This window comes from Ictidomys tridecemlineatus, chromosome 3, assembly GCF_052094955.1.
Source record: "Ictidomys tridecemlineatus isolate mIctTri1 chromosome 3, mIctTri1.hap1, whole genome shotgun sequence".
In the NCBI taxonomy this organism is placed as follows: domain Eukaryota; kingdom Metazoa; phylum Chordata; class Mammalia; order Rodentia; family Sciuridae; genus Ictidomys; species Ictidomys tridecemlineatus.
In genome coordinates, this window is record NC_135479.1 from 11,815,688 (window position 1) to 11,842,015 (window position 26,328).

Sequence of the window (26,328 nt, forward strand, 5' to 3'; positions counted from 1 at the left end):
GAAAGTGTGTCTGCCATTTTTACCATCCACAGCGTCTTCCTGTGTCTCACCTAGAACCTGACAGCAGGTGGTGGTCACGCGGGTCCTGTCTTCCAAGTGGGGAGAAAAGAGCTAAGGTTGGCCGTGGCTCCGAGGACCCTGCTTCAGGTTCACCGGGGAAATGAGGGGACATATCCAGATCCTGGCCTTCCAGCCCCAACTCCCACCAAGTGTCGCCGGGCAAGCAGCGTGGCTTCCCACCAACCACCCATCTGTCCTTCCTTCCAGCTCCACCCTGCCGTTCATGAGGCGCCACCTGCGCTCCAGCCCGAGCCCGGTCATCCTGAGGCAGCTGGAAGAAGAAGCCAAGGCTCGAGAAGCAGCCAACACGGTGGACATCACCCAGGTCATGAGCAAACTAGACCGCCGGAGCCTGCTCAAGAAGGAGGAGCCTCCCAAATAAACCTGTGAATGGGGGGGGGGCGTGGGGGGGGCGTGCCCTTGGGAGAGGCCACCAAAGGAAGGTAGGGTCAGAGTCTAGAAGATTCTGCTCCTGGCAGTGGGGTCAACAAGCTTATCCCAGAGGCCCTTTCAGGGTGGACGTCCTAATACTAGAGTCCCCAGAGCTTCTGGTTCTGCTCCAGCTCACGAAGGGACTCCTTGGGGTGGAGGGATCACCAGACTCAGTTGGCCACCTGTCTGACCTTGGGCAGTTCTTGTCCTGAGAACCATCGGGCAAACAGGCTGCTTTGTGTCCCACCATTAGTTTTGGGAAATTAAAGACAAGGCTTCTCCCTACCCCCAGGGCATAGTTCTTTAAGGGACACTTATTTAAAATAGCTTTAAACAAAAGGAAGCTCCTCATCCTGGCTTCCCAGTGTAGATTCTGCTTCTAAAGCCACCTGAGCTCTCTCCCAGGGGCCAGTGGCAGTGTCCTCTGCAGAAGCACTTCCCCTTGGCTCCTCTGGGACACCTGCCGGGACCCTTCTGTGGAGCTTGTTCTTAGCCACCGTGGCTGGAGGGTTAGTGAGCTCTCTTGCTCCTGTCTCCCCATCCTCTTGTGTGTGCTGTGTGGAGAGGTAGCTTGCAGGAATGAGGACTCAGGTTAAGCACAGGTGACACGGCTGCCGGAGGAGCATCTTTTCAGCTGAAGAACAAACGATCAGATGTCTTCATGGGTGGACGGGTGGTGGACACCTGTGACATTTGCAAGATGAGTTAGGATCAAATACAATACTTGTCAGGGTATTTCTGGATGTTGATGCCTCCCTCCTCTCTAGCTGTCAACTAGGCCAGTTCTGTGGTCAGGGCTGGAGGGATAGGACAGTTCAAACCTTGACCTTGTGAGCTTTAGAAGGTTATTCTTGGCAGTGAGGCTTACCCCATATACCTGTATGCAAAAGTGAGAATAAAGAAGAGAGGGAGAGACCAGCATCACACAGCAGGAACACTCACTTGTTCAACACATTTATTGAGCATCTACTGTGTGCGAGGCATTGGTGAACAAAAAAGACATTGTTCCTTTCAGGGAGCTTATAATCCAAGACTGAAAAAAAGCAATTAAACTATCAGGTAGAAGTTGCTGTGTCCCAACCAACTAGAAAACTGGAGTGGCATGCAATAATGTGCTTATTGTTCATGCACATGATCTGTGGCTGTTAGTTTTGGCTGGGTGGATGCGCTTGTCTGGCAGTTGGTCTCCGGTGGTCTAGGCTGGGATGAGGGGAATGAGTCTGCTCTGCTTCATTTGTCTCTCATTTTCCAATCACCTGGCCTAGACATGAGCCCATGGTGCTGACAGAGTTGCAAGGGAGCTAGTGGAAATATGGTCTCTTCTACCTCATTTTACGGGCCAAAGCAAGTCACAAAGCTAGCCTAGATTTAAGGGATCAGGAAACACACTCAGAGCAAAAGTCAGAGTCTCATAGCAAAAGACACGGGTACAGGGAAGTGTCAAGAATTGGGCCATCATTGTAATCAATAGCACAAATATCTGATAAAAACCTGTAGAATGTATTATATAGGAATAGCCAGGGAGTTGTGATGAGCATTATGGGGTGTGCGCAGACTATGCCTCCTTGAAGCAATCACAGGAAGAGGGGACTATGTGGGCCATGACCCAGAGGTGGGAAATGGCTCAGTGTGAACTGAGAGGCCAGTGTGGGGGGGGCCTGGTGGGCGAGGAGGACACAGTGTGGCACAAGGAGGGTGGGTGGGGGCAGGTCACTGTAGGCCCATGTCAGGCATTTGTGGTCACTAGCCTGTTAGCAAGATGATTCCAACCCCAAAGGGGAAGTTATGCATCCCGATTTCACTAGTCACAGGTCAGTTCACTCTCCTAAAGAGCAGCTGAGGAATCCTTTGCTCATCTGTCTTTTGAGGAATGCTGGAGTCCCCATCCGGTGGTCACACCCAGAAGAAATTTTAGGCAATGATCCATTATAAACTGAGAAGCATGAGGGGAGGGACAATGGTTGTCTCACTCCAGAACCTAATGTCTAAAACCTAACAGGTTCTGCCCAATATGTATTACATAGATGGATGGGTGGATGGATGGATGGATGGATGGATGGGTGGATGGGTGGATTGGTGAATGAATGGATGGGTGAGTGGGTGGGTAGATGGATAGATGGGTGAACGGGTGGATGGATGGATAGATAGATGGCTGAATTGATGGTTAGGTGAATGGATAGATGGGTGGATAGATGGATAAATGGGTGTGTGTGTGGGTGGGTGGATGGATATATGATGAATGGATGGGTTGATGGATGGGTGGATGAGTGGGTGGATGAGTGGGTGGATGGATGGATGGATGGATGGATGGGTGGATTGGTGAATGAATGGATGGGTGGGTGGGTGGGTAGATGAATGGATGGATGGATGGATGGGTAGGTGGATGGATGGATAGATGGGTGGGTGGGTGGATGAATAGATGGGTGAACGGGTTGATGGATGGATAGATAGATGGCTGAATGGATGGATAGGTGAATGGATGGATGGGTGGATAGATGGATAAATGGGTGTGTGTGTGGGTGGGTGGATGGATAGATGATGAATGGATGGGTTGATGGATGGGTGGATGAGTGGGTGGATGAGTGGGTGGATGGGTGCATGGGTTTAAAAAAGCCTTGGATTTGGAGAAAGCCTCCTAGGCCCTGTTCCTGGGTCTCATTGCTAGCCATGTGATCTTGAGCAAGTCACTGAAACTTTCTGCTTCCTCCTCCTTTGTGAAAGAGGGGATGGCACAAGATTCACGGTCAGAACAGATTTCATAAATCCCAAAGGGACAGCATGACTGGGGCACTAGTTTTACTTGAAGATTTGGAATAGGAGGAGAGTCAGGTAATTTTTAAAAATTTGCATTAAAACAATCTTGAATATATTATGAAATAGAATGCAAAATGTGCATGAATTTTTTAGGATAAAATTTGAGACATCAAAGACATTTCCTGCTGGGCTGTGGCATGTTCAGGCTCTAGCCTGAGATGCCGGGGGGTGGCGGGAGGTGGTGGGGAGGAGGTCTGTTTACCCAGCTCTCCTGCATTTGGCCTAGTTTAGTGGGGAAGTTTAAGAAGCATGAAACCAGAGGATATTAGCTGTCCTTTCCAGTTATTCCACATGAGCTGAGATCGCATACCTGGAAAAATGGTCAGGGTGGTGGAGGTATCGGGTCGTTCTTCAGAGCAGCGTGTTCTGTTCATCTTTGGTTCAACTCTCCACCATCCGGTTCCCCGTGTTCGGGCTTCACATATCTCTCATTCTCCAACAGATGACCATGTGCTCTGGGTCTGGCACTTGCTAGATTGTCCCCACATAGCCACAGAAACCTACTCCATGTCAGACACACAGGATCCACAATCTCACGAGAGACACAGGCTTGTAAGCAAACAGGTGATCATTCTTTACTAAATGAATGAAAAACTCAAGGTCTCATTATTCACGAAGGAAGGTTCAGGATCCACAGCTTCACCCCTGGATGGCAGCAATTATGTTCCACAAATGTATATTAAAGACCACTTTTGTGTAAGCATGGGTGAAGGGTGCTAAGGGTAGAGACAGCAATGGATAAGGTGGTCTCTGCCCTTAAGGGGTTGATACAAAGCCTCTACCATAAGTCTGAGTAAGACTGAGACTGGGTGGAGGATGACACTGGAGAGGAGTCCAGAGTTGAGAGAGAATTGCTTGGCTTGGGAGATCAAGAGGGGCTTCCTGGAGGAGGAGGAGTAGTATCTTTAATAGGCGGAGCCTAGGCAGGGCTATGGCTGTTGTAGACACAGCTTGTGGGATTGGGAAAAGGTGCTCCCTTCAGACAGACATAGCCCCATAATACTTGGCTGGATTTCAGTCCTGGCTGGCCACTTGGTCAGGTGCCCTTAAGCAGGACACAGCTTGTATAACTATTTGGTGGCTCAGAGCACAGGGTCCGTGAAGTGAGCCTGGAAGAGCAGGCTGAAGTTGTCCCATGGAAGGTCACAAGCGGGAATGTGGACTCTCTTCTGTTGCCTGTGAGCCTGGTCTTCCAACTAAAACGGGATGTAGGAAGTAGGTCCTGGCAGCATCTAGTCCTTGAGAACCAGATGAAATCTATCTGGAGCCATTGAGGAAACTAGACTCAAAGATCAAATGGAATTTTCCAGGTAGAAAGCAGAGATCTAGAGTTGATAATTATAATCTTCCAGAAAGACTTTGCGGCAGCGTATAATGTGATAACACCATATGTTGGAATTTCTAAAAAGATGAGTAGACAACCAATATTTAACAGTAAGGCTGAGCAGGGCACCTTGGGAGACTGGGTTGTCACAACTGAACCTCACATTTTTTTTTCGAACATTAAGTTTTGTTTGAGGTTTCTGATAACCACCAAACGAGAGACCGTGTCATGGAACAAGCCCTTCCTGACCCAGATTCTTGTCACCCCCAGGTCCCAATGGGAAGTTGAAAATGTGCTTCTGGAAGGAGACTTCCAAGCCATTCCCTTAGGCATGAAGGATGCAGAACTGCACAAGACAGTCCAGTTTGACCTTGTCAGATTTAGTCTTAGTGAGAGACCCAGAGTGGATGGTAGGTCAGGGCTCTGAAGGCAAAGGGCACTGGCTGGAGTAATTCTGAATCATGGAGAGGGAGTCGTGTGAGGTGGACTCCTTTACCAGGAAGTGATAGTTGAACGGGTGAGAGTGGACAAGGACTCAGGGCAGAGGGTGGACAGGAAGAGAGAAGAAGGCTAACCAGGCACCTTGGAGGAAGAAACATTTTAAAGGTACAAGAGAAGATGGAGTGGGGTTAGCATGCGTCATGGAGAGGACGAGGAGCAGATGCGAGGCAGGGGTCAAGTTATGACTCAATACAATTGTTGGGCAGGGACAGTTGGGCCTCGTTCAGCAGTCTGAGTCCTTCCACTTCCCAGCCTCCCCTGCGGCTGGTGGGGTCATGTGACCAGTGCTGGCCAATGGGCTGTGCAGAGGCCAAGGGCGCGTGTTCCACCCCGACCCCACGCTCTGCTGTGGACTTGGAGACGACATCACCTTCCACATAGCACAGCAATAGACACAGGAGGCCTCCGCCTGGGTTAAACTCTGTGTGTGGGGGTTGGGGGCAGGGAGACCTCAATTGGAAGAAGTCCCTGAGAGTTGGGAGCTACTGCAGCCTGGCCCTGCCTGTCCTGACCGATTCAGGAGCTGGATGTGTTGAAGGCTGGGAGGAGGCTGCTGGATGGAGCAGCTTGGAAATTACTGGGGATTTTTGAAAGGAGTGATTTTAGTGGAATAGCGGGGACAAAACCCAGGATGAGGTGAAGAGGGGAGGTGGTGAATGCAGATCCGCATTTCAGGCAGTTTGGAATGAAGGTGAGGGCTGCAGTGGTAACCTAGGTGGTGGAGGGTTGAGGGGAGGCATTGGTAAAGACAGGGTGCAGAGGATGTGTTTCCAGTTGACGGGTGGATCTTGGGGAGGCAGGGAGGTAGGAAAAGGAATGGTTGATAAGACACACCTTGATATGACTGACTGGTCTTGGAGAGGACGGGTTCACTGCCTGGTGTCGCAGCTCGGAGAGAATTTGGAATGGAAGGGGGAAATGAAGACACGCGCTTATCATGAGATCAATTTTCATGATAAATAGAATTTGCGAGAGCGTGGCCGAGGGCGGGCAGTGGGAAGGTGCTTGGCGCTCTCTGGTGGACAGTGATAATGTGATGCTGAGCCAAATAGAGGGCAGCAGAAAGGCTGTTGAGCTGAGAGAGGTAAGAAGTGTCCCGTGTCTTTATCCAGAATCTTCTCTATGTTGGAAGATTCCCCAAAATGCTACCTTGGCCAGCCGGGTAGCATTTTGGGGAAAGTCTTGGTATTCTTAGAACCTCGTCAGTGCGAAATGCTGGGGAATGTCCACAGCGATGCGAAAAGGTGGGCTTCAGAAAGCACTGGCTACTTTCAGCGCCGAACTTGAAGGCAACCGCTCACTATTTGCTCCTGGTCAGTCCAGCATCCTGCGTGGGATTGGTCCTTCAATGTCACTGAAAAATCAAATCTCTGTGCTGACACAAGAAGGATTATTTCTAAACTCAGTGAGTGTGGACCGCAGAGTCGGGAGGACCCTGTTTTGATATCTACTAGCTCTGTGACTTTGACCTTCAACTTACCTGCTGTTGTAATTTCTTCTAGAGTGTTACTGAGAGCAGAGTGTCTGGCTCAGAGTGGGTGCTGAGAAATCCTCTTTCTGGCTCCCCTGTTCTCTTCTTCCTGCCTCTTGTAGACCACCAAGACTGGGGTCCAGAGTCTAGCTTCGGTGGTTAGAGGGGACAGGCTCTGACAGTTTTCTTCTTCTTGTCCCAACCATTCAACATCCAGTAAAGACGTTCAGCACCTGTGGCATGCTCAGCATCCTGCCAGGTGCTGGGGATCAAGGAGGGGGGACTCTGACCCTTGGGACACTTGCAGTCCACAGGAAAGACAATTGAACAAGAGCATCACTAGCTGAATTATGGGAAATCCCCATGGTGCTTTGAGAGGGCATCGCAGGGACCACTAGCTTGGGGATGAGTGAAGACCAGGAGATTAGAGAGACCCTAGGGCAGGTAGCTGGTGTATGTGATGAGGACCAGTGGTCAACCTGGACCGCCCATCCTGGAAGGCTCTCCACAGCTCCCAGGGATGCAGGGCTTCAAGCATCTGTGTGGGTTCACTGTAGCTCAGCTCCGGGAATCTGCTCTTTTCCACTCTTATCTCCTGCCTGCTCCCCTACTAAAGGGTGCACTGGGATCCTGCTCTCTGATCCTGGAATTTACCAGGAAACTCTCATGTTTGGTGTCACTGGGGCCACAGGTCCCTACCCAGGTCTGAGGTTTTACTAGAGCATCCTCAGCTGTGGCCAGAGCTCTAGCAGGTGGCAGCTGCTCCTGGTGACTTTGTTGCTATGAGTCAAACTAACAGTAGCTCCACGAGGCCCATGTGGATCTGAAATGGCATAAAAAATGGTATTTATTTGGGCACTGTTATTGACGTATTTACACCACTGGGATAGCCTCTATCATGCTGTGTACTTAAACATCATCTTAATTCATTAATGGCATAGTTTAAACACATAACAAGCCTCTTTGCCCATGAAGTGTACATTTTGTGCTAGAACATAAATTATTCTACAAGATCCCAGTATTCTCTTTGTAGAATTCCATTTTCTAGCTTGGCTTTTAGGGAAAAGACTGTTTTCATTATGAATATTAAGTGAAAATACAAGGACTAGGGATAAGGAAATAAGGGTAAGGTCATTAGAACCATGTCTGGCATATCATAAATGCTCAATAAATGCTTGCTGCTGGTATCATCATTATCACTGTCTTCACCATTGTCAACTCCATCATCATCATCATCTCCACCATCATCACCATACTACCATTATTACCACTGTCATCACCACCACCACCATCATCACCACCATCATCAGCATCACCATCATCATCACCATCATCATCATCATCACCATCATCACCATCACCATCATCACCATCACCATCATCACCATCATCACCATCATCACCATCACCATCATCACCATCATCACCATCATCACCATCATCACCATCATCACCATCATCACCATCATCACCAGCATCACCATCATCACCATCATCATCATCACCATCATCACCATCACCATCATCACCGTCATCACCATCATCACCATCATCACCACCATCATCAGCATCACCATCATCACCATCACCATCATCACCACCACCACCATCATCACCACCATCATCAGCATCACCATCATCACCATCATCATCATCACCATCATCACCATCACCATCATCAGCATCATCATCATCAGCATCACCATCATCATCATCACCATCATCACCATCATCATCACCACCACCACCATCATCATCACCACCATCACCATCACCACCATCAGCATCACCATCATCACCATCAGCATCACCATCATCACCATCATCACCATCACCATCATCACCATCATCATCACCACCACCATCATCATCACCACCATTACCATCACCACCATCAGCATCACCATCATCACCATCATCACCATCACCATCATCACCATCATCACCATCACCATCATCACCATCATCACCATCATCACCATCACCATCACCACCATCATCAGCATCACCATCATCACCATCATCACCACCACCACCATCATCATCACCATCATATTTATCATTGCCCTCTCTAGAAGCTTAATGGTCCTCAAGTAAGCTTGTGCTTTCTCCTACCTGTCAGTGTTGTCTAACACAGTGGCTCATTCTTTATTGTTTAAAGATTTCGTGAGGGATATTTAAAACATTATTGTCCCAAAACATTTTCTGTGCTCCCTCAGAATCTCTCAGTGTAGCCCTCTGAACCCTCCAGGGAACATTAGGATATATTCAGGGTGGGGGGAGTTGATGTTGCGCCCCTGTCTGCAGCTCCTAGGAGAGGACTGACTGACCAACAACAGCATAGTGACTGGTCCGTCCTGCAGTCTGAGTTCCATGGCTGAAGCGAGGGAAAAGGCTCTTGCAGGACTGTGTCCAGTGGGTTGAGTGGTAGAAATGGCATGGTTACCTAAGTGGATTTTTCCCCGTGGAGCCAGTTTTGCTCATTTGCTTTTGGAGAACTGGGGAAGGGAAGAATGGGAAGGGACCAGAAGGAACCGCAGACCCTGCATGCTGAATCTGAGTGTGGCCCCTGCTCACCTTCCTGCTCCGGGGAAGGGAGTTCAGGTGGCCTTCACATTCTCAGCCACTCTCTGAGGACAGAAAAGGGAACTGCATCTCTCTGCACCATCTGATCCACTGTCTGTGTAAACATTCCTGACTGTCCCCATGTCAGTGTACCTGCTCATTTCATGCTCCTTCCCCCTCTCCTGGCTCTTGCACAATAAAAATGCTGCACACAATGAAACAGAATCAAGCTCTCCTTTACTTTGTTTGTGTCCCATCACATTTCATCGCCACGTGTCTCGCATACCATTGCTTTGCTGCCTTGCACAGGAGTAGGTGGGGCTTGAGCTGGAGGGGCTGGGTCTCGAAGCACAGGCCCTGGCCTCTGTGGAGGGGCCAAGGTGGGAATTCATGGTTCCCTCGTGGAAGGGGGTAGAGAAAGCGGCCTGCTTAAAGTGATGTGGACCCACCAGGCTAATGGCCATTGGCCCAGAAGAAAGGACCATCTCAAGCCGGTAAGTGCAAAAAGATAGTGGCCATCATTCTTCCCTGTCTTGTCATTCATTCTGGAAATCGGGAGGTGCTGGAGAGGAGTGGGGTGGAGGGAAGAGAGACAGAGGGAGTAGGAAGGTGGGAGTGAGCACAGAACTGGGGGAGGGTATGTGCAGAGGCTGATCCCATGAAAAGCTTTGATGTTGGTCAAGTTGCATCATCTCCATGAGCCTCGGTTTTCCTGTCTGTAAGGCGGAATTAGAGCAGGAGTTTATCGCAAATTCTAAAGGAGTGGGATTCAAGTTCAAGAGCCCAGGAAGTGCCGCTTTGATACCTCTGTATCCCTCTTCACAAGGCTGATTTCCTAGATAAGTATTTTCACCCCACTCCCTAGGACCTCAGGTCCTGTCTGAACTCAGCAGGCAGTGGAATGGCCACACGGGGTGGTACAAACAGCAGGGCATTTGGGTCACACAGGCTTCGGTCCAGCTGCTCATCAAGTCATGGCTTTGGTGCTATGTTGCTGTGTGACCAATGACCATGGACAACAAGCCGTTGTCCACATGAGATAGGGCAGGTGTCCAATGACCATGGACAACAAGCCGTTGTCCACATGAGACAGGGCAGGTGTCCAATGACCATGGACAACAAGCCGTTGTCCACATGAGACAGGGCAGGTGTCCAATGACCATGGACAACAAGCCGTTGTCCACATGAGACAGGGCAGGTGTCTGGTCCATTTTGGCTGCTTTAACAAAATACTGTAAACTGGGTGGCTCAAAACCAACAGAAACTTCTCACAGTTATGAAGGTTGGGGAGTCCACAACCAAAGTACCGGTGGGTTCAGAGTCCAAGGCCCGCTCTCTGGTTCTTAGATGCCTTCTCACCGTGTCCCCATGTGGTGGAAGAGCTGGGCTAGTGCTCTTGGGTCTTTTTTATAAGGCACTAATTCCATTCCTGATCACCTTCTCCCAAAGCCCATCCCCCAACATGCATTTGGGCAGGACAGGAACCTTCAGACGGAACCCACAGCCGAGTTCCCTGCTCAGGGCTTGCTTACAGGCTGAGCAGCTCTGATCTGGAGGCTCTGGGCAGAATCCTCTTTCTAGCTCCTTCAGGTTGTTGCAGGATTTAGGTCCTCGAGAGACTGCAGGCCTCGTGTCCTTGCTCTGGAAACTGCCCACTTTCTTTGACACGAGGCCCTCCATCTTCAAAACCAGGGACAGAGAGTTCGCCCTCCTCGAACCTCTATCATATTTTGAGTCTCTGATTCTGCCCCTAGACTCAGGTTTAAAGGGTTCCTGTGGGTGAGGTCAAGTTCACCGGCTACTCTCCCTTTGTAAAAGTCGGCTGTGCCCTCTCACGCCGCCTGGCCTAGGAGTCACCACTCCATGATACTCACGGTTCACACGCACACCGCAGGGCAGGGGTGGGAACCCCGGGCACCATCTTAGGACTCTACAGGCCACAGTTACTTACTAGTCATAAGAGCCTGGGGACAGCCATGGATCCCTCTGGGCCTCAATGTCCTGTTCTCTAAAGTGGGTGGCCATAGAGTCCCAGAGGGGCCAGCGTGTCACGTTCGTCGATGGGTAAACCTGGGTAAAGGGTAGAACGTGCTTCCCCAGAGCGGCGCCTTCAGCAGGGCTGGCCGGGGCCAGGGTCTGGGTTCAAAAAAAGTGCCCTTGGGTGATGGTGAGGAGGCGGCTCTGCAGGCCACCAGAAGCATCCAGCCGGTGTGTGCCCTGCTGTCCCCACAGTCCCTCGGCGGCTTCTTCTCCTTCTAAGATCTCTTTCCTTGGCTTCTGTACAATGGGGTAATAATAGTTGCTTCATGCAGAGGTTCTGGGGAGTCGAGACATTACCCACACTCAGCCCAGGGCCACATTTGCTAAGGTCCTACTGCACTTTAGCAATGACGATGATCGTTATCAGTGTCATAATCCGGTGGCCCCTGGCTCTGGAGTCTGGGGGGGGGTGGAGGGGCGGCCCCCAGCTGCCCTTCAGAATGGGGTCTTCTCTGAACTGGAGGGAACTGGTGCAGGAGAATGGAGAGCCGCCTTCTCAGCCCAGTCTCTGAGCGCCCAGTGGCCCCCGGCTGCCATCTTCCTTCAGGAGCTGTTCTTGGTGCACCTGCCCTGCCCTCTTAGGGTTGGGCCTGGCCTGCTCAGGGACCTGGAAACCAGGCCTTGCTCTGCGGAGGCCAGAGGCAGCCTCCTTCAGCCACGGGGAAGTACTCGGCCAGGGACAGCGGGGCCCTCTGAGGACATCGTGAGGCCATTTTAGTCTGTTCTTCACCACAGTCATTTCCGGTTCTCTCTTGGGGGTGGCGTTGGTCCAACTGTCCCACAGGCCCACTGGCCCCAGGACTTCTGTCCTGCTTGGCTTTGATGTGGCGCCCTCAGGAGAAGCCCAGCAGGCCCAGGTGACAGACCCGCGTGTCCTGCGAGGGGAAGGGAGGTTGTGGCCAAGAGCCTCACTGGAAATCCCGGTTTCAGTTTCCTTCTGTGGGTTTGGACGAAGCTCCTGAGGCTCCTCAAGCTGCAGGTGCACCAGACCTGTCCCTCCTGCCCAGCCCTCGGGGCGCTGGAAACGCATGGCCCAGGGAGGCTGACCGCCACCCTTTCTCCTCCGATCACCTCCTGCCCCCGTCGCCAGCTTCCTTGCTGGAACACTCCATGCTCAGCCGCGTGCCCATCTCAGGGGAAACTAAGGGAGATGCTGGGGCTGGGCCACCCCCGGGGCATTGCCAGGGTGGACTTGGCAGGCGCTGGCCTGGAGCGGGCAGCGAGGCATGCTCCAGGATGACTTCGGCCACCTCCACTGCTCTGTTCAAGTGTTAAGAGCCGCCCAGCGATGGAGACTTGTGACGTGGGAAACGGGAGGCCTTGCTCATCTGGGGGCTGGAGCTGAGGGTGGGGGAGACCTCAGCCTGGCTGAACTCCCGCATCCTGAGCCTGGAGGAAGGTGGGGTTGGGATACAACTGTCTTGCCCTGGGGACAAGATCCCCCGGTGGGCAGGAGGACTTTATATGCCTATACCTCTGGGTGATGTAGGTGACTCCCCAGCTCCTCAGGAGGCAGCCACACCAGGCCTGCGTCTTGCCACTGGCAGTGGGCTGAGTCAGCACAGGGCCGCTCAGGGCCCTGGTGACGGGGCACACGACTCATGGCTGAACCCTGTCCTTCTCTCCTCCACAGCCAGGCCAGCACATGGCTCCCAGCCCCCACCTGGCTGTGTACACTGGGACCTGCGTGCCCCCCTCTCCTTCCAGCCCCTTCTCCTCCTCCTGCCGCTCCCCCAGGAGGCCCTTCCCCTCGCCCAGCCGCTTCATCCGGAGGCCCAGCAGCACCATCTGCCCCTCGCCCATTCAAGTGGCCTTGGAGGGCTCCTCAGCCCTGGAGCCCAAGGGGGAGCCCAGCTGGTCAAGTGTGCAGCGCGGCACCCTCGTGGCCGAGAGCAGCGAGGCCTCCCTGGACGGCCCCGGGCCCCGCGGCCAGCCCCGGGCCCTGCCCAAGGCCCGTGCGGCCCTGTCCTTCAGCAGGTTCCTGAGACGGGGCTGCCTGGCCTCGCCGGTCTTTGCCAGGCTCTCACCCAAGTGCCCTGCGGTGTCCCATGGAAAGGTGCAGCCCCTGGGGGACGTGGGCCAGCTGCCGCGGCTGAAACCCAAGAGGGTGACAAAGTAAGTGGAGGGGCTCGTGCCTGGCGCCCGCATGGGGGCTGCGGTGTGGACAAGGCTCCGACCCATGAATGTGGTCTGGGGTGGATGGGGTGGGTAGTGAGGAGGGTCCTCCAGAGCAGACCCCACGAGTAGGCTGCTCGTGTCCCTGGGCCACCGGAAAGTCTCAGTCTTGCTCTTCCTCCTTTTCCTGAGGCGAAGGGACAGGCGTCTTTCTTTCCCATTCATGCCCTTCTGCCCAGCGGCCCATCCAAGCCTGTTGGCCAGTACGTGCACTGCATTAGGAAAGGGCAGGAAAGATCTGCTGCAGTGAGAACCACAGGCGGTGGACCCTGGGAAATGACTCAGGGTCCCCGCCCTCCCTTGCTTTAGGTGCCCTCATCTCCCCGCCCCAAGGACACCCGCCCATATCATTCCTGCACCCACCTGCACACTCTCTTGTCAGGCTTGCAGGGACCCTGGCCCCAGCAGGCAGCGGTTTCTGTGAAATCAAGGTGCCCTGTGTCCTCCTGAGCAGTGCCCCTCTAAACTCCATTTTGGGTGGTCCTGCAAGCCTGATGTCCCCTGATGGAAAACCACAGCTCAGAGGAGGTGCCTGACCCAGGGGCAGAAAGCAAAGGATGGAAAGATCAAGAATCAGCCCTGTCCCCGTGGGGCTGGGGTGTGGCCAGGGGCACCCCGGACCTGATCCACATGCTCTGTGCTTGGTTCTGCCTGGGTTTGGTGAAGGAAGTGACAGGCAGAGGTCTTAGGTTCCATAGGGACTGAGACATGTGGCCTGGGCAGGGCAACGTCCTGGGGGACAGCCGGGAGTGGAGGTTGTGACCCTCTCCTGCCTTGTCTCTTGGGGAAGCAGGAGGCAAGGTGGCTCCGTGGCCTTGGGAGGGGATCGGGATCCAGCGTGTCTGCCGAGTCTTCCCAGCTGGCCCTGCTGAGGGAATGTCCCCTCTTAGCAGCCACTGTCACGCCTCACACGTGGACCGGAGGCTTTTAAAATGCTCTCTTCTCAGGGATCATCATATCCTCAGAAAGCAATTTAAAAAGGTTGAGAATTAAGTGTGTCCTACAGGAACATCCTGAACTCATCAAAACCATGCAAATTCAAGCCCCTTGAAAAAGAAAATCGAACATGTCCAGAATTACCTTTAATTCAGCAGCAAAGCAGGAATCCCCAACGGAGGGATCCCCGGCCGATGCTGTGCATGTGAAGTTGGGGAAACGCCCCCCCCCAAGGCCGATCTTCTCTGGGCCCCTCGGGAAACTTGGGGGTGAGTGGCCCTTCTGCCCTTTGATCACGGCTTTTCTTTTGTGCCTGAAGCTTCTTCCAGATCAAAATGGATGTGCCCATAGAGAGCGGACCCTGCCTGATGGACTCGGACGACACTGGAGAGTCTGGTGACCGGGCCACAGAAAAGGAGGTCATCTGCCCCTGGGAGAGCCTGGCCGAGGGGAAGGCAGGCTGAGCCGGGCCGGGGGCCCTGAAGATGCTCGTGGCAGCCACTGCTGGACAGGGCCACGGGGCACGCTTGCTCTCAAACCAAAGTGCATTAGGATGGTACGTGAGGGCCGGAGAGACCAGAGGAGGTGGACTGTAGGGGAGAGTGCTCTGGCCGGCTCCCGATGGCCAACCCCCTCCCTTGCCCTGACTTCCCTTTGCTTGGCCAGAAAGGCATGTGGGCCAGAGGATGTCCCTTGCTGCCTTAAAACCAATAAAAGGAGAACTTGGAAGATTTCCTTGGATCGAAATGTTAGCATGTGCCTGGCTTAACTAGTTATTCATGAGCTGTTCTTTGTAAGGTAAGCTCATGTCTTCCTGGGTCTTGTCAACAAAGGGACACTGAGTTCCTTCCCAGAGCTCCTTCCCTGTCCAAACTGGTTCGAGCATGATGCCTTCAGTAACTGCACTCCAGGAGTCGGGGTGCCCCAGAGAGTGGCATCCTGCAGGAAGTAGGGGGTGGGTGAGGAAAGACACTCTCCTGGAGCTCCGGATCCTCCAAGAAGCTGGCACCAAAATGGGAGGACACAGGGCAAGAGCTGGAAGAGCAGGCAGGGGCCCTCAGGCTGTGGTGCAGGTCTGACCTGTGGGGAAGGAGGTGGGGAGAGGGAGAGTCTTAGATGGCAGTGCAAATAGCCAGGCTGGCCCTAGGTCACCCTTGAGTTAGAGTCATCGTCCGAGGAGTCCTGGAGATCCTGACTTGGTACAACCACTGTGCATGGTCACTGCATGGGAATGCTCATGGGAAACTGCCCCAGCAAGGATATGTGCTGTGGGTCCCACTCTGCACCAATGAGGCCATCTGTTCACCTGCTGTCTGCAGGAGGTGGACAGACTGCTCCTCTTCACCCCCACTGCACCAGATTTGGTGTGCACTTCCCACCTCTCCCCCAAGTACTCATCCAATAAGTAGTGATTAGTTGAGCTCCTACTGTGTGCCCAGCACTGTGCTATGCTTGGGGATGTCACTGTGAGTAGGACTCCTAGCCCCATGGATTCGGATGGTTCTCAACCGGGTCAGTTTTTCTCCCCAGGGGACACGGCACAGTGTCTGGAGATATTTTTGGTTGTCAAGACTTGGGTGGGGAGTGGGAGTAGCATCTGGTATCTAGTGGGTAAAGGCCAGGGATGCTGCTAAACATCCTACGAATGCCCAGAAACCCCACAACAAAAGATTATCAGTCCAAGACGGTGTCACTGTTAAGAAACATAAACTAGAGGTTACGGATTATATTGTCTTTGGTTTCCAACCCCATTCTGAAGCATTGCCCCAAAGAGTCCTGCTGGGATCATAATTGGGTTGGACAGTGGGTTGAGATTAAGAGATACATGGTTAATAAAACAATTCTTCAAAGTTGCATGGAAAGTGTTAGACCAGGACGCAAGAAAAGACCACTGACTCCAATTAAAATCAAATTAAAGCAAGCTTATTATTTCGACCGGCCGGACTGCCTTTTCCTCCCAAAACGGCAGGAACAAGACAGCAGCCCCAGCTTTCCTACAGCCCAGCTTTATAGCCCAGAAAGTTACACAAAAGGGGGGTTACAGATAACAGGACTCTGACAAGCATCACACTAATGGTAGTTTACAATTTTTGCTGGCTCCAACATCAGAATTTATGAAGACCATTAGAGCCTCAGAGAGGGTCGTTGTCTGGCCAGGGAAGGCCAATATTTATGAGGTGTCACTAAAGTTTCAGAGAGGGCTGCTATCTGTTCAGAGAGCCAGGCATGGGTGAGTTCAAGGCACGGGCAGGCATTCCAAGCAGGTTCAGAATTTGTAGTAATTTATAGTAAAGCCGAAATTAGCTTTTCATGGCTTTGTGGTGAGAGGGCTCCCAATTTAATAAAAGATCAGGTTGGGTTTATCATTCCCCCCTTTTCTTATGTGTCCCTTTCAAATCTTTGATAGGGTAGGGGAAGAGCACTGAGGGAATTTTAATCCCTCAGGTAACAGTCTCCAAATTTTTAGAACTCACCCAAAACCGGTCTCCCTGATTTTACCTGACTTAATTAATTACTTATATTGATAATCTATTTATTTTTGGCTCCATTGTTGTAAGAAGACAGGCGTCACTCATTTTGGCTTCTTCTGAGCTGAGAGAGGGTGACGTGAGGGAGCACGGCGTGAGGGACATGAGTTGCCTTTTAGAAGTCAGTTCGGTTTGAAGTCTGGTTGGGGAAGAACAGGTTGTAAAGTCATCTGGGGATGGGTGCTTCTATGAGAGAAACAAAAACCATGAGTACTGAGTAAATGTTGTAGCAGCTGGAATGTGTCACTGTATAGAAGTTCCCTCACCAGGCTTTAACATTTCCAGTTATCAGGCCTGTAAATTTAACATTTAACTTTTAGTGTTACAGATGTCTTTCCCCATAAGATACAGTTTAATAATTTAATGCCATCTAATCTTACAAAATTTTTTTTACTAGTATGAGCTCTGTGTCTAATAGAGAAACCTTTAATTCTGTTACTCAGGGCTGGATAATCATACTAGCAAACACGAAGCCTACCTGTGTAGGTTAGGAATAACTGTAGGCCTTAAACTAAAAACTTCTGTCTCTGGCAGCTCCTCTTGATAGTCTCTTTTTATAGTTATCAGACATTTCTGTCTGAGAATCCTTCTTTGTAGCCTCCAGTCTTACTTATTTTGGGAGGCTAACATAAAGTGTATACCTTAAATAGTAATAATAATTATTATTATCATCATTATTATTATTTAAAATGCCCAGGAATGGCTGTATTTTGGTTTTAACTGTCTTTGCTAAGTGTTTAAGATGAAGCAGTCAAACTGACTTTTGTTTCTATCTATTGTTAACAGCTGAGCTTTTATGGGAGTCATTCCTGGGGAAACTTCTCAGTTCTGCTAGTGCCATTTGCGCTAGGATGGGTCTAGGTCTTGCTTGACCATGTGGCTTCCCTCGGAAGCACCAGGGATGTCTCCCTCCTCTGATGACCCTCCTCTTCACAGCAAATGCACTGATTGGCTTTCTGTTCTCCAGTGGTCTCATTAGTCTCCCTGATCGGGAGGTTATGTGGCCCAGAGTTGCAAAGCTCTTTAGAGAAGTCCCCTGTTCCCTGGATTCAGACTGACTCAGAGGGCAAGAGCCGAATATTGGTTTTTCTGGCCCTTTTAATTTAACTTTAATTTTAAAACTTAATCTTAAACATCCAGCAAATAAATTTTAACAGCCTTATATTAAGAGTACTGGGCTTTAATGTCTATAACTTTATAATTATTTATCTTTTTATTAATTGGGATCTGTATTATCCTATCTGTCTTGTAGGTGATGGCTTATTATCTCAAACTAACCCATGTTGTGTTCTTAAAGCAACACTTCTGTAAAACACTAACAGGGAATCTTTAGATCACTTATAAGGAAATTACAAAATAAAATTAACAAGAGTAAAAACACTTAGTTCGTGTAACAGCTACCCTGAATTTTTGGCTGAGTTATACATTATATCCCCTGTTTGAGATCCTAGTAATCTTGACAAAAAAACAACAAAAAACAAATTTTTGAACATAACTTTAAATGAACTAAAATCTGGCCTACTGTTTTCATAGTCTTTCTCACATGTAGTAAGATGGGACCCAGAGCCTCATCTCAGGTAAGGCAGGGCTCTTTATAATTCTTAAGTGTTTTAGTTCTAAAGCTGATCTTTGTATTTTTAATTATCATTTTACAAAGTTTACATAAATTGTTTGAGGTCACATGAACATTAGCTAACACCATTTGATATCACATTTAAAACATGAATTAAAGAAAGGCTGAAAGTTTTAACCTTTACATAGATTAGGCTCTCATTAACTTAAAAATACATTTAAATTGTTCCCCAATGTAAGAAGTAACAAAACTTTACATATCTTATGGATAACAGGTAAATAAATCCCCAATATATTTTTTTACCATACAACTTCCGAACACCAGCTTGATATAATGCTCTTTCAAAGTTTCTACCTTACAGACTTGTATACCTGGAAGATATGAGCACATTAACAGCATCACAATTACATTGATGTTTCTACATTAACCAAGCTTAGCTTTTAAAGAAATGGCAGTACAGTGCTCTAAAATAATAGTTCTTATTTAACCAGTTGTTTAATTTTTATGGTTGCTTGCTCTAGAAAAAAAGTAAAACTTAATAAACACAATGTTATGGGTAAACTTATATTTTAAGAAATTTTTGTCTCTTTAACACATGACTGATTTTTACAATCTTATACAGACTTTAGTACAAACTTATACAGACCTTAGTAAATCAATCAGATATCTAACAAAAGTACTCATGAATAATCCTATATCAAATTTTCTTTACTTATTTATCAAAATATTAGACAAATGTATTGAACAGTGTAAACCATTTTTTGTTGAAGGAAAAGTCCTAGAACCAAGGCATATTAGACATTTTATAGACATTAATATTTTATGAGTTTTTTGAACACCTAGAAAAACTTGTAAGTTAAATTTAAAGACATTTATTTTTATCTGTTTATCTAATTTAAATTGAACCATTTAAATCACATGAATTAAAGATCTTTGGATCCATTTTTTTTAATTTGTTTTTTATGAGCGCTCCTTATATATGTTAATTTGTATATCATATATATGATATACGGACATATGTATATATAGACATACAACACATAACAAAAGTGTGCACACATAACAATCGTAAAGGCCTTAGTAACTTTTCGCAGGTGAAATCTCCATTGCAATGTTTTAAAAACTCCACAGTTGGTCAAAGATAGGACTGATCAGAAAAACATTAACCTAGGTCTGTAGGGTCAAAATCATGAGCTCAAAAAAATACAGAATCTAAGGAAAAAAACAAGAGTCCTAGTAAAATGACTGGCCAGTAATTAGTAAATACCATACAATTTACTTTTTTTCCTTAGGTCTCAGATCAGTCTCCTACTGAGCTTGCAGGTTTCTTTCATTTGCATTTCAACATAAGTCCTGGCTGAGGTCTGGAAGGAGCAGGGAAAAACTGCTATTCTGAGCAGACACCTCAGGCCTAAGGCATTTTAACTATAAGTCATAATTTTCAGGTTCCAATGTTGAAAATTATGATACAAGTTTAAGATACAATTCACAAAATTTTATATCTTTACATCTTGTTTTGTCAACAGATACCATACTATGATTTACTATCCTTGTCCAAATTAATGCATTGGTACACACAGTAACATTTTCCCAGGCTACCCAATTCAAAATTGGTGAAAAAAGACTGAATGATTGGGAAGTTACTTGCCAACTTGGAAGTAGAGTTCTTTAGTTTTCCATCCTAAGTATTTAAGTTCTCTGGCATGAATTATCTGAAATCATAAACTAAACAACTACCTAACCCCAACTTTTAACTGCAGCATTGTGCAATGCATCAAAAACCCATTCAGATACCAGATTGTTACAATAAAACATCATCTTTTAGATACACATTCAGCCAAGATCATTCCCAAGAAACAATTTATAATATCAACACACTATTGCACATGTCTTAAAGGGTCAGAAACAAAGACACAGGACAGACAGAGAGGAGCTCCAGACTATGGCTGACAGACAGAAACCTTTTAAAACAGAGCAGATAAGAGAAAAATCTCCTACACCAGTGGCACCATAGATGTCCCCACAAGGGGACCAGATGTTTTCACAGAGGGGCAATCTGAAATATAAAATCAAGGGTCTCCATGGCGACTTTACTGCATTAAGTGTCTCCTTTTTCTTTTTCTCTTTTCAAGAAGACAGAAGTGGCATAATCCTTACAGTGCAGGGAAAGAAGGAGGGAATCCCCAAAGCAACAGGGCTTCGGCAGCTGCTGGGAGTCCCTCAGTCCCTCCTTTCACTTACAGGATTCCACCCCAAGCACATTTCATCTCCTAACATTTCAGTAGTCAGTTCTCAAAAAGTTCTGGGGGTGGGGGGGTATCAAAATTTGTAACTGAAAGTTCGGTTCCTGACCTTAGAGCCAATTAATGCCAATTTAATAATGAAGACAGGGTTTTGAGAAAAAGAAAAAGGGAGTTTTATTGTTTTGCTAACAAAGGAGAAACACCGGGGACTCTGCCCAAAGGTTGTGACTCTCTTGATCTGGAGGGATAAGGGGTTTTAAAGGAGTCTCACTTGTTAACCTGGGAGATACTCAGTTCTTAGGTCCCCAGCAGGCATTGCCCTCTGCACTGGAGGTGCTTCAAGCAGCCAGCTAGGGGCTTCTCTCCTCCTGCTTAACAAAGGGGGGTACAGTTCATCACAGTTCCTTAAAACACAGTCCAAAGGGGTGTCAGGCTGACTTGCTTTATTACCCATTTTCACGTCCAATATCCTTAAGTTTTTATCACTGAAATCACACAACAAAACGCACAAAAACAAACAAACAAAAAACATATAGAACACAGAACAAAAACAAGAAAACAGAAACCCCAGAAACCCGGCGCCGAAACAGAAACAGAGGAGCAATGCAACGTCTTGCCAAAGCTCCGGGGTAGGAGTGCGTGCGTGCCCGTCGGCACCTCTCTACCCTTCCAGAGGAATTCCCTACAGAACAGAACAGAAGACAGAACGATTTCTCGTACTGTCCGGACAGGAGTATATGTGAGCCTCGCCAGGCCACCTCTCTGTCATCAGAAGAGATCTCCCTTAACCGGATATCAGATGTTATAAAGGCGCCACTTACCTATGGAGGCCTCCTCCACCAGGTGCTTGCTACATAGTTTTAGTGCGGCAGTTCACTGCAGGGTTCCGGGGACCGAAGGCTCACTCCGAGGCCTTGGAACGTCTCAAGTTGCGCACCCCCTAGAGTGGCTCTCCAGCCCGGAGCCCTGGAGCGAAGGCCGGCTTCAGAATTTCCAGCAGTCTGGTCTTGTGGTCTGGTCGGGCAGGGTCATCTCGCTGGGGCCTCCAAAATGTTAGACCAGGACGCAAGAAAAGACCACTGACTCCAATTAAAATCAAATTAAAGCAAGCTTATTATTTCGACCGGCCGGACTGCCTTTTCCTCCCAAAACGGCAGGAACAAGACAGCAGCCCCAGCTTTCCTACAGCCCAGCTTTATAGCCCAGAAAGTTACACAAAAGGGGGGTTACAGATAACAGGACTCTGACAAGCATCACACTAATGGTAGTTTACAATTTTTGCTGGCTCCAACATCAGAATTTATGAAGACCATTAGAGCCTCAGAGAGGGTCGTTGTCTGGCCAGGGAAGGCCAATATTTATGAGGTGTCACTAAAGTTTCAGAGAGGGCTGCTATCTGTTCAGAGAGCCAGGCATGGGTGAGTTCAAGGCACGGGCAGGCATTCCAAGCAGGTTCAGAATTTGTAGTAATTTATAGTAAAGCCGAAATTAGCTTTTCATGGCTTTGTGGTGAGAGGGCTCCCAATTTAATAAAAGATCAGGTTGGGTTTATCAGAAAGTCCTTGAAGGAGAGCAAAATTCCACTTGTTTGCAAAATCGCTCATTACGTTCCTCCCCTTTGGCCCTCAACTCTATCAGAATTCAGTTAGTAGATAAGAACCCCCAACTTGCTTTTAACCTCTGACAGCTTATCTTATTTAGGCCATAAATACTGGGACTGCTGAATCCTCTCTCCACAGGGCAACCACAGATGTGTGAATACTTCGAGAGCTTAAGAGCGTTGCTCAGTTTAGATTCTAGCAAATCTCCTCCACGGAGCACACTCCGAAGTCACTCACCGAGGGCAAAGGAAACTTTTCTTCCAGGAAATAAGTAAAATAGTCTGGTCTTTCCTGAACGGGGCATGGGTTGGTTAATTTGATGCCTTTATTTGCAAAACTGATTCAAAATGAGGTTGAAGATGAGGCCAGTTCCTACCTTTAGTTACCAGCAGCCAATATGTCAAGAGTAATGACAATCTCGACTCTGGATTTGGACACTAGTGTTTATGGGCCTCTCCTCTAAGACTCCAAGATGCTAAAGAGAACTAAACTTTCCTGGATCCCCAGAATCAATGACAGAAGGCTCCAGGGTCTACTGGTTGGATAAGGTAAAGTCCAGGCTGAAGTTCAGTCACAGACATCAGAAGGATGTGGCTCAAATAGGATCTTCTGCCTCTGTTACATAGTTGCCCAAAGACAGGAGAGTAGTCCTATGGGAGGCAAGTCCAAGGAAGACAGGAAATGCAGAGGCCACTATTTTTTTTTTTTTTTTTTTTAGTTTATTGTTCTTCCCAGACCCAAGTCACAGGCATGAGTATGATGTTTCTCCATCCTGTGTGGATATTAGACTCCACCGGGGAAACCTGAAAGGTTCAGGACGTTCTAGCCCTTCCCCAGGTGACTTAATGTCCTGATGAGGTTGAGAACCATTGCCCTGGGGTAGGGATTCAAGCTGGCTCACCACCCCCAACACTCATGCCCAGGAGGGAGGGGCAGGAAGGTAGCTGATGTTTAAGTTCACCTCCCATTGGTCAGCACTTGGTCACATGGTCTCACCTAACCGCAAAGGAAGCTGGGACATGTAGTCTTTAGTCCAGCCCACTAAACTTGAGGAGTTTTGAACACTAGGAAGGAAGATGGAGAGAATGGGTATTGGTAAACACTTGATCTCTCCCACTCTGGAACCATTACAATCTTGGGGGGACTGACAGTATGATGGGACAGGAGAATACAGGTGGTGGCACCAGTTAATTTTCATTTGGCCAAATATTTTGTAAATGCCCCCCCCCCCAATGCAGCTATGCTGTATTCCACGGTCAGGTTGCTTTTCACTCCCTCAAACCCCAAGTGAGGATTGGGGGTGACAGTGTTCCCCTCATGGAGCTGCTCTGAGCTTGGATCTGGAAGTCCTGGTGGACCATAGTGTGTAGGATGTGTGAGCCCTGCCTGGGGGTTAGTTGGAAACACATGGAACGAGGCGATGCATATGTGGCCCCTGGAACCCCTCACTTGTGTGTCAGTCGTGTCCCATTGCTGTGACCAGACGAGAACAACTTAGAGGAGTAAAAGTCATGAGAGCTCAGGGTTTCAGAAGTTCAGTCCATGGCTGACAGACCCCATCACGCTGGGCCTGGGTGAAACAGAACATCATGGCGGAAAGGTGTGGTGGGGTGGAAAGCTACTCAGCTCCTGGTAGCCAGAAAGCAGAGAGAGAGAGAGAGAGAGATGGAGGCTCCCAGAACAAAATATAAACCCCCAAAGCAGGTCCCCAGTGACCTACTTCCTCCAGCCACACCCCACCTGCCAACAGTTACCACCCAGGACAGTCGTTCTTTTCAATTATTAATCCATTAAGTGGATTAATCCACTTGATTAATCCACTGATTAGGCCACAACTCTCATTAGCTAGTCATTTTACCTCAGAACATTCCATTATTAACACAGGAGCTTTTGGATGACACTTTGGATCCAAATCATAACACTTAGCTTAAGAGAGGACACAGCACCCTGTCCCAGTGGGTGAGTTTGTGAGACAGCCTTCTGGACCCCTGCCTGATCTCAGTTGCCCATGTGGCCCGGCACCTCCACTTCATGGGGAGCAGGTAGTTGGCGTCTACTGCTTATTCTCAGCTTCTGGGGTCACAGTGGAAATAGAGGCCACAAGAATCCCATCGTAACATTCCATTACACTTGTCAGAATTCCCACAATCGTCTCTTGACAGTCTAGGAGCAGAGCCTCACATGGTCACCCTCACCTGGTCCTCGGGGGCAGGGAACCCTGGGTGGTCCATGTAGGACGGTGAATTCATGGAGCCTGGGAGGAGGCCAAGCTGCTCCTTGCTTATTTGCTAAGAAAGAAAAAGGGGGGCTTCCAGGATTCTGTGCTGGTCAAGTACTGGAGGAGTCCCTGGGTGCCCAGCAGGTGGACTGGGCAGGTGAGGGGAATACGGTCCCTTGAACAACTGACTCAGAGTCCCAGCCTTCCAGGCCGAGTGGCTGTTTCCTCCTCACACTTCACCAGAAGAGGGAGTCCACGGCTCACGGATCCCCCAAGAGAGGCATCTGGGGATTTCCCTTAAGAACTCAGAGAGCTGCGCTGGGAAGAGAAGGGACTGGAGAGAGGAACTTCACTCTTCAGAAGCTGGGTTGGGGTGTGGGTGACGAGGGACTGGGCCCCAGATGTGACTTTGTCCTGCTATCCTCAGCCCCAGATCCCCTGGAGCTGGCCAAGGTGGGGACTCAGGAGAGGGCAGCCTCTGGCTGGGCCTTGAAGCTGCCTCATGGCCCTGAGTGACTGTGGGGCCCCCAGCAGAGCTCTTCTGGCCACTGTGCACAGAGCGGGACCAGGCAGGGAGACTATCCCTGGTGGCCTTGGGTGAAGGTGGAGACTTGACAGAAAAGCTTCAGCTTCCTTCTCCAGTGGACTGTGGCCAATAGAGTCTCACCCTGGGGGAGCCATTTCCTTCCGTCTAGCTCTGGTTCCTAGGACTGGAGTCTGATGAATCTTCTCTTCGACTCCTCAGCCTGAGGGGTCTATCTGCTCCTCTGTGGAAGGCAAGGCTGGGGGGGGGCTGGGGCATGCAGAGGGGCCAGGCCAGCACAGGGGGGTTTGAGGGGCAGGGTCAAGCTTTCCAACTTCTCAGTCGATGGCAGGGATCCCCCATAGGACGAACGGAGAGTTTTCTTGTGGGATTATTCAGAGACCCTCCAGTAGGGGGAGTGTGTGGACACAGGCACCCAGGGCCACATGGGCACACCCTGGGCTGGGCATGCGTGCAGAGGCCCCATGGTGTGTGCACAGTCTGCTGTGGATGTGGGCCTGGGACTGGCTGCCTGGGGACTCCTCCGACTCCAAGGCAGCAGCAACTGTGGGCTGAGGCTGGGAATCAAGATGCACATGGGAAGCATCTCCAGGAGGCCCCTCGACGAGCCTGATGCTGTAGAAGAACATCGGCCTCCCTGACCCCGTGTTTAGGGACAAGTGAGCTCCGGGCATGAGCCGAGGCAGCTGGAGGTCCATGGGGTCCAGCCGGCGGGACCAAGGTCAGGCTCGGGGCTGGGCCTGGGCAGATGACAGCATGTCTCTGCACAGAATCTTTAGAAAAGAAACATTTTCATGGTCCATCGGCTAACTTCTATCCCTTCACTTCAACCCACAGGTAGGCACGTGAGTCGTCTGTCCTGAAGGACTGCATCTCGGGGAGTCAGGGATTTGCACACCTGTAGCTGACACACTCACGTGGAAACAGCCCTCTCTGAGTTCCTGCCTGCCCCTCATCCTCACCACAGTCCTGTGTGCCCTGCATCACCACCCTCGTTTTGTAGGAGTGGTTTCCCCCTCTCTCTAAATTTCAGAATCTAAAAATACAAAGAATAATATAACAAACATTCATAGACACATCACTTAAAATTGGCCCATGTTATTATTTTGCCCTAATTTACTTAAAACAAAGTAAAATGATATCTCTGTCTCCCTCCCCTCATTCACCCTCTCTCCTGTCTTCTCTCTGCAATTTTTTTTCCCCCAGTAAATGGCCAGTTGGTAGATATGTTAGATTTTCCAAGCCTCATTTGGTCTTTGTCATCCCACAACCCCGAAGCTCCTCCTCTTCCTCTTCCTTCTTC

The 26,328-nt window shown here is 49.4% G+C and overlaps 1 protein-coding gene and 1 long non-coding RNA gene across 6 annotated transcripts in view; one reads left to right on the forward strand and one right to left on the reverse strand.

The window, feature by feature from the left end:
- Positions 1-15,070, forward strand: part of Rgs9 (regulator of G protein signaling 9) — a 66,601-nt gene extending 51,531 nt beyond the window's left edge. For all 5 annotated transcript variants that reach the window (XM_078041815.1, XM_021728426.3, XM_040268548.2 and 2 more), the window contains 3 exons: positions 268-385; positions 12,841-13,322; positions 14,638-15,070. In XM_078041815.1, the coding sequence (XP_077897941.1) occupies positions 268-385; positions 12,841-13,322; positions 14,638-14,782 (745 nt within the window). In that variant the 3' untranslated portion in view covers positions 14,783-15,070. The remainder of the gene's footprint in view (positions 1-267; positions 386-12,840; positions 13,323-14,637) is intronic.
- Positions 15,071-16,219: 1,149 nt separating this feature from the next.
- LOC144376006 (uncharacterized) lies at positions 16,220-22,214 on the reverse strand. Its single transcript, XR_013435994.1, has 3 exons — positions 21,484-22,214; positions 18,723-18,790; positions 16,220-17,032 (listed from the first exon to the last, which is right to left on the reverse strand). It is a non-coding gene; the product is annotated as an uncharacterized LOC144376006 (long non-coding RNA).
- Between the last annotated feature and the right edge of the window lie 4,114 nt (positions 22,215-26,328).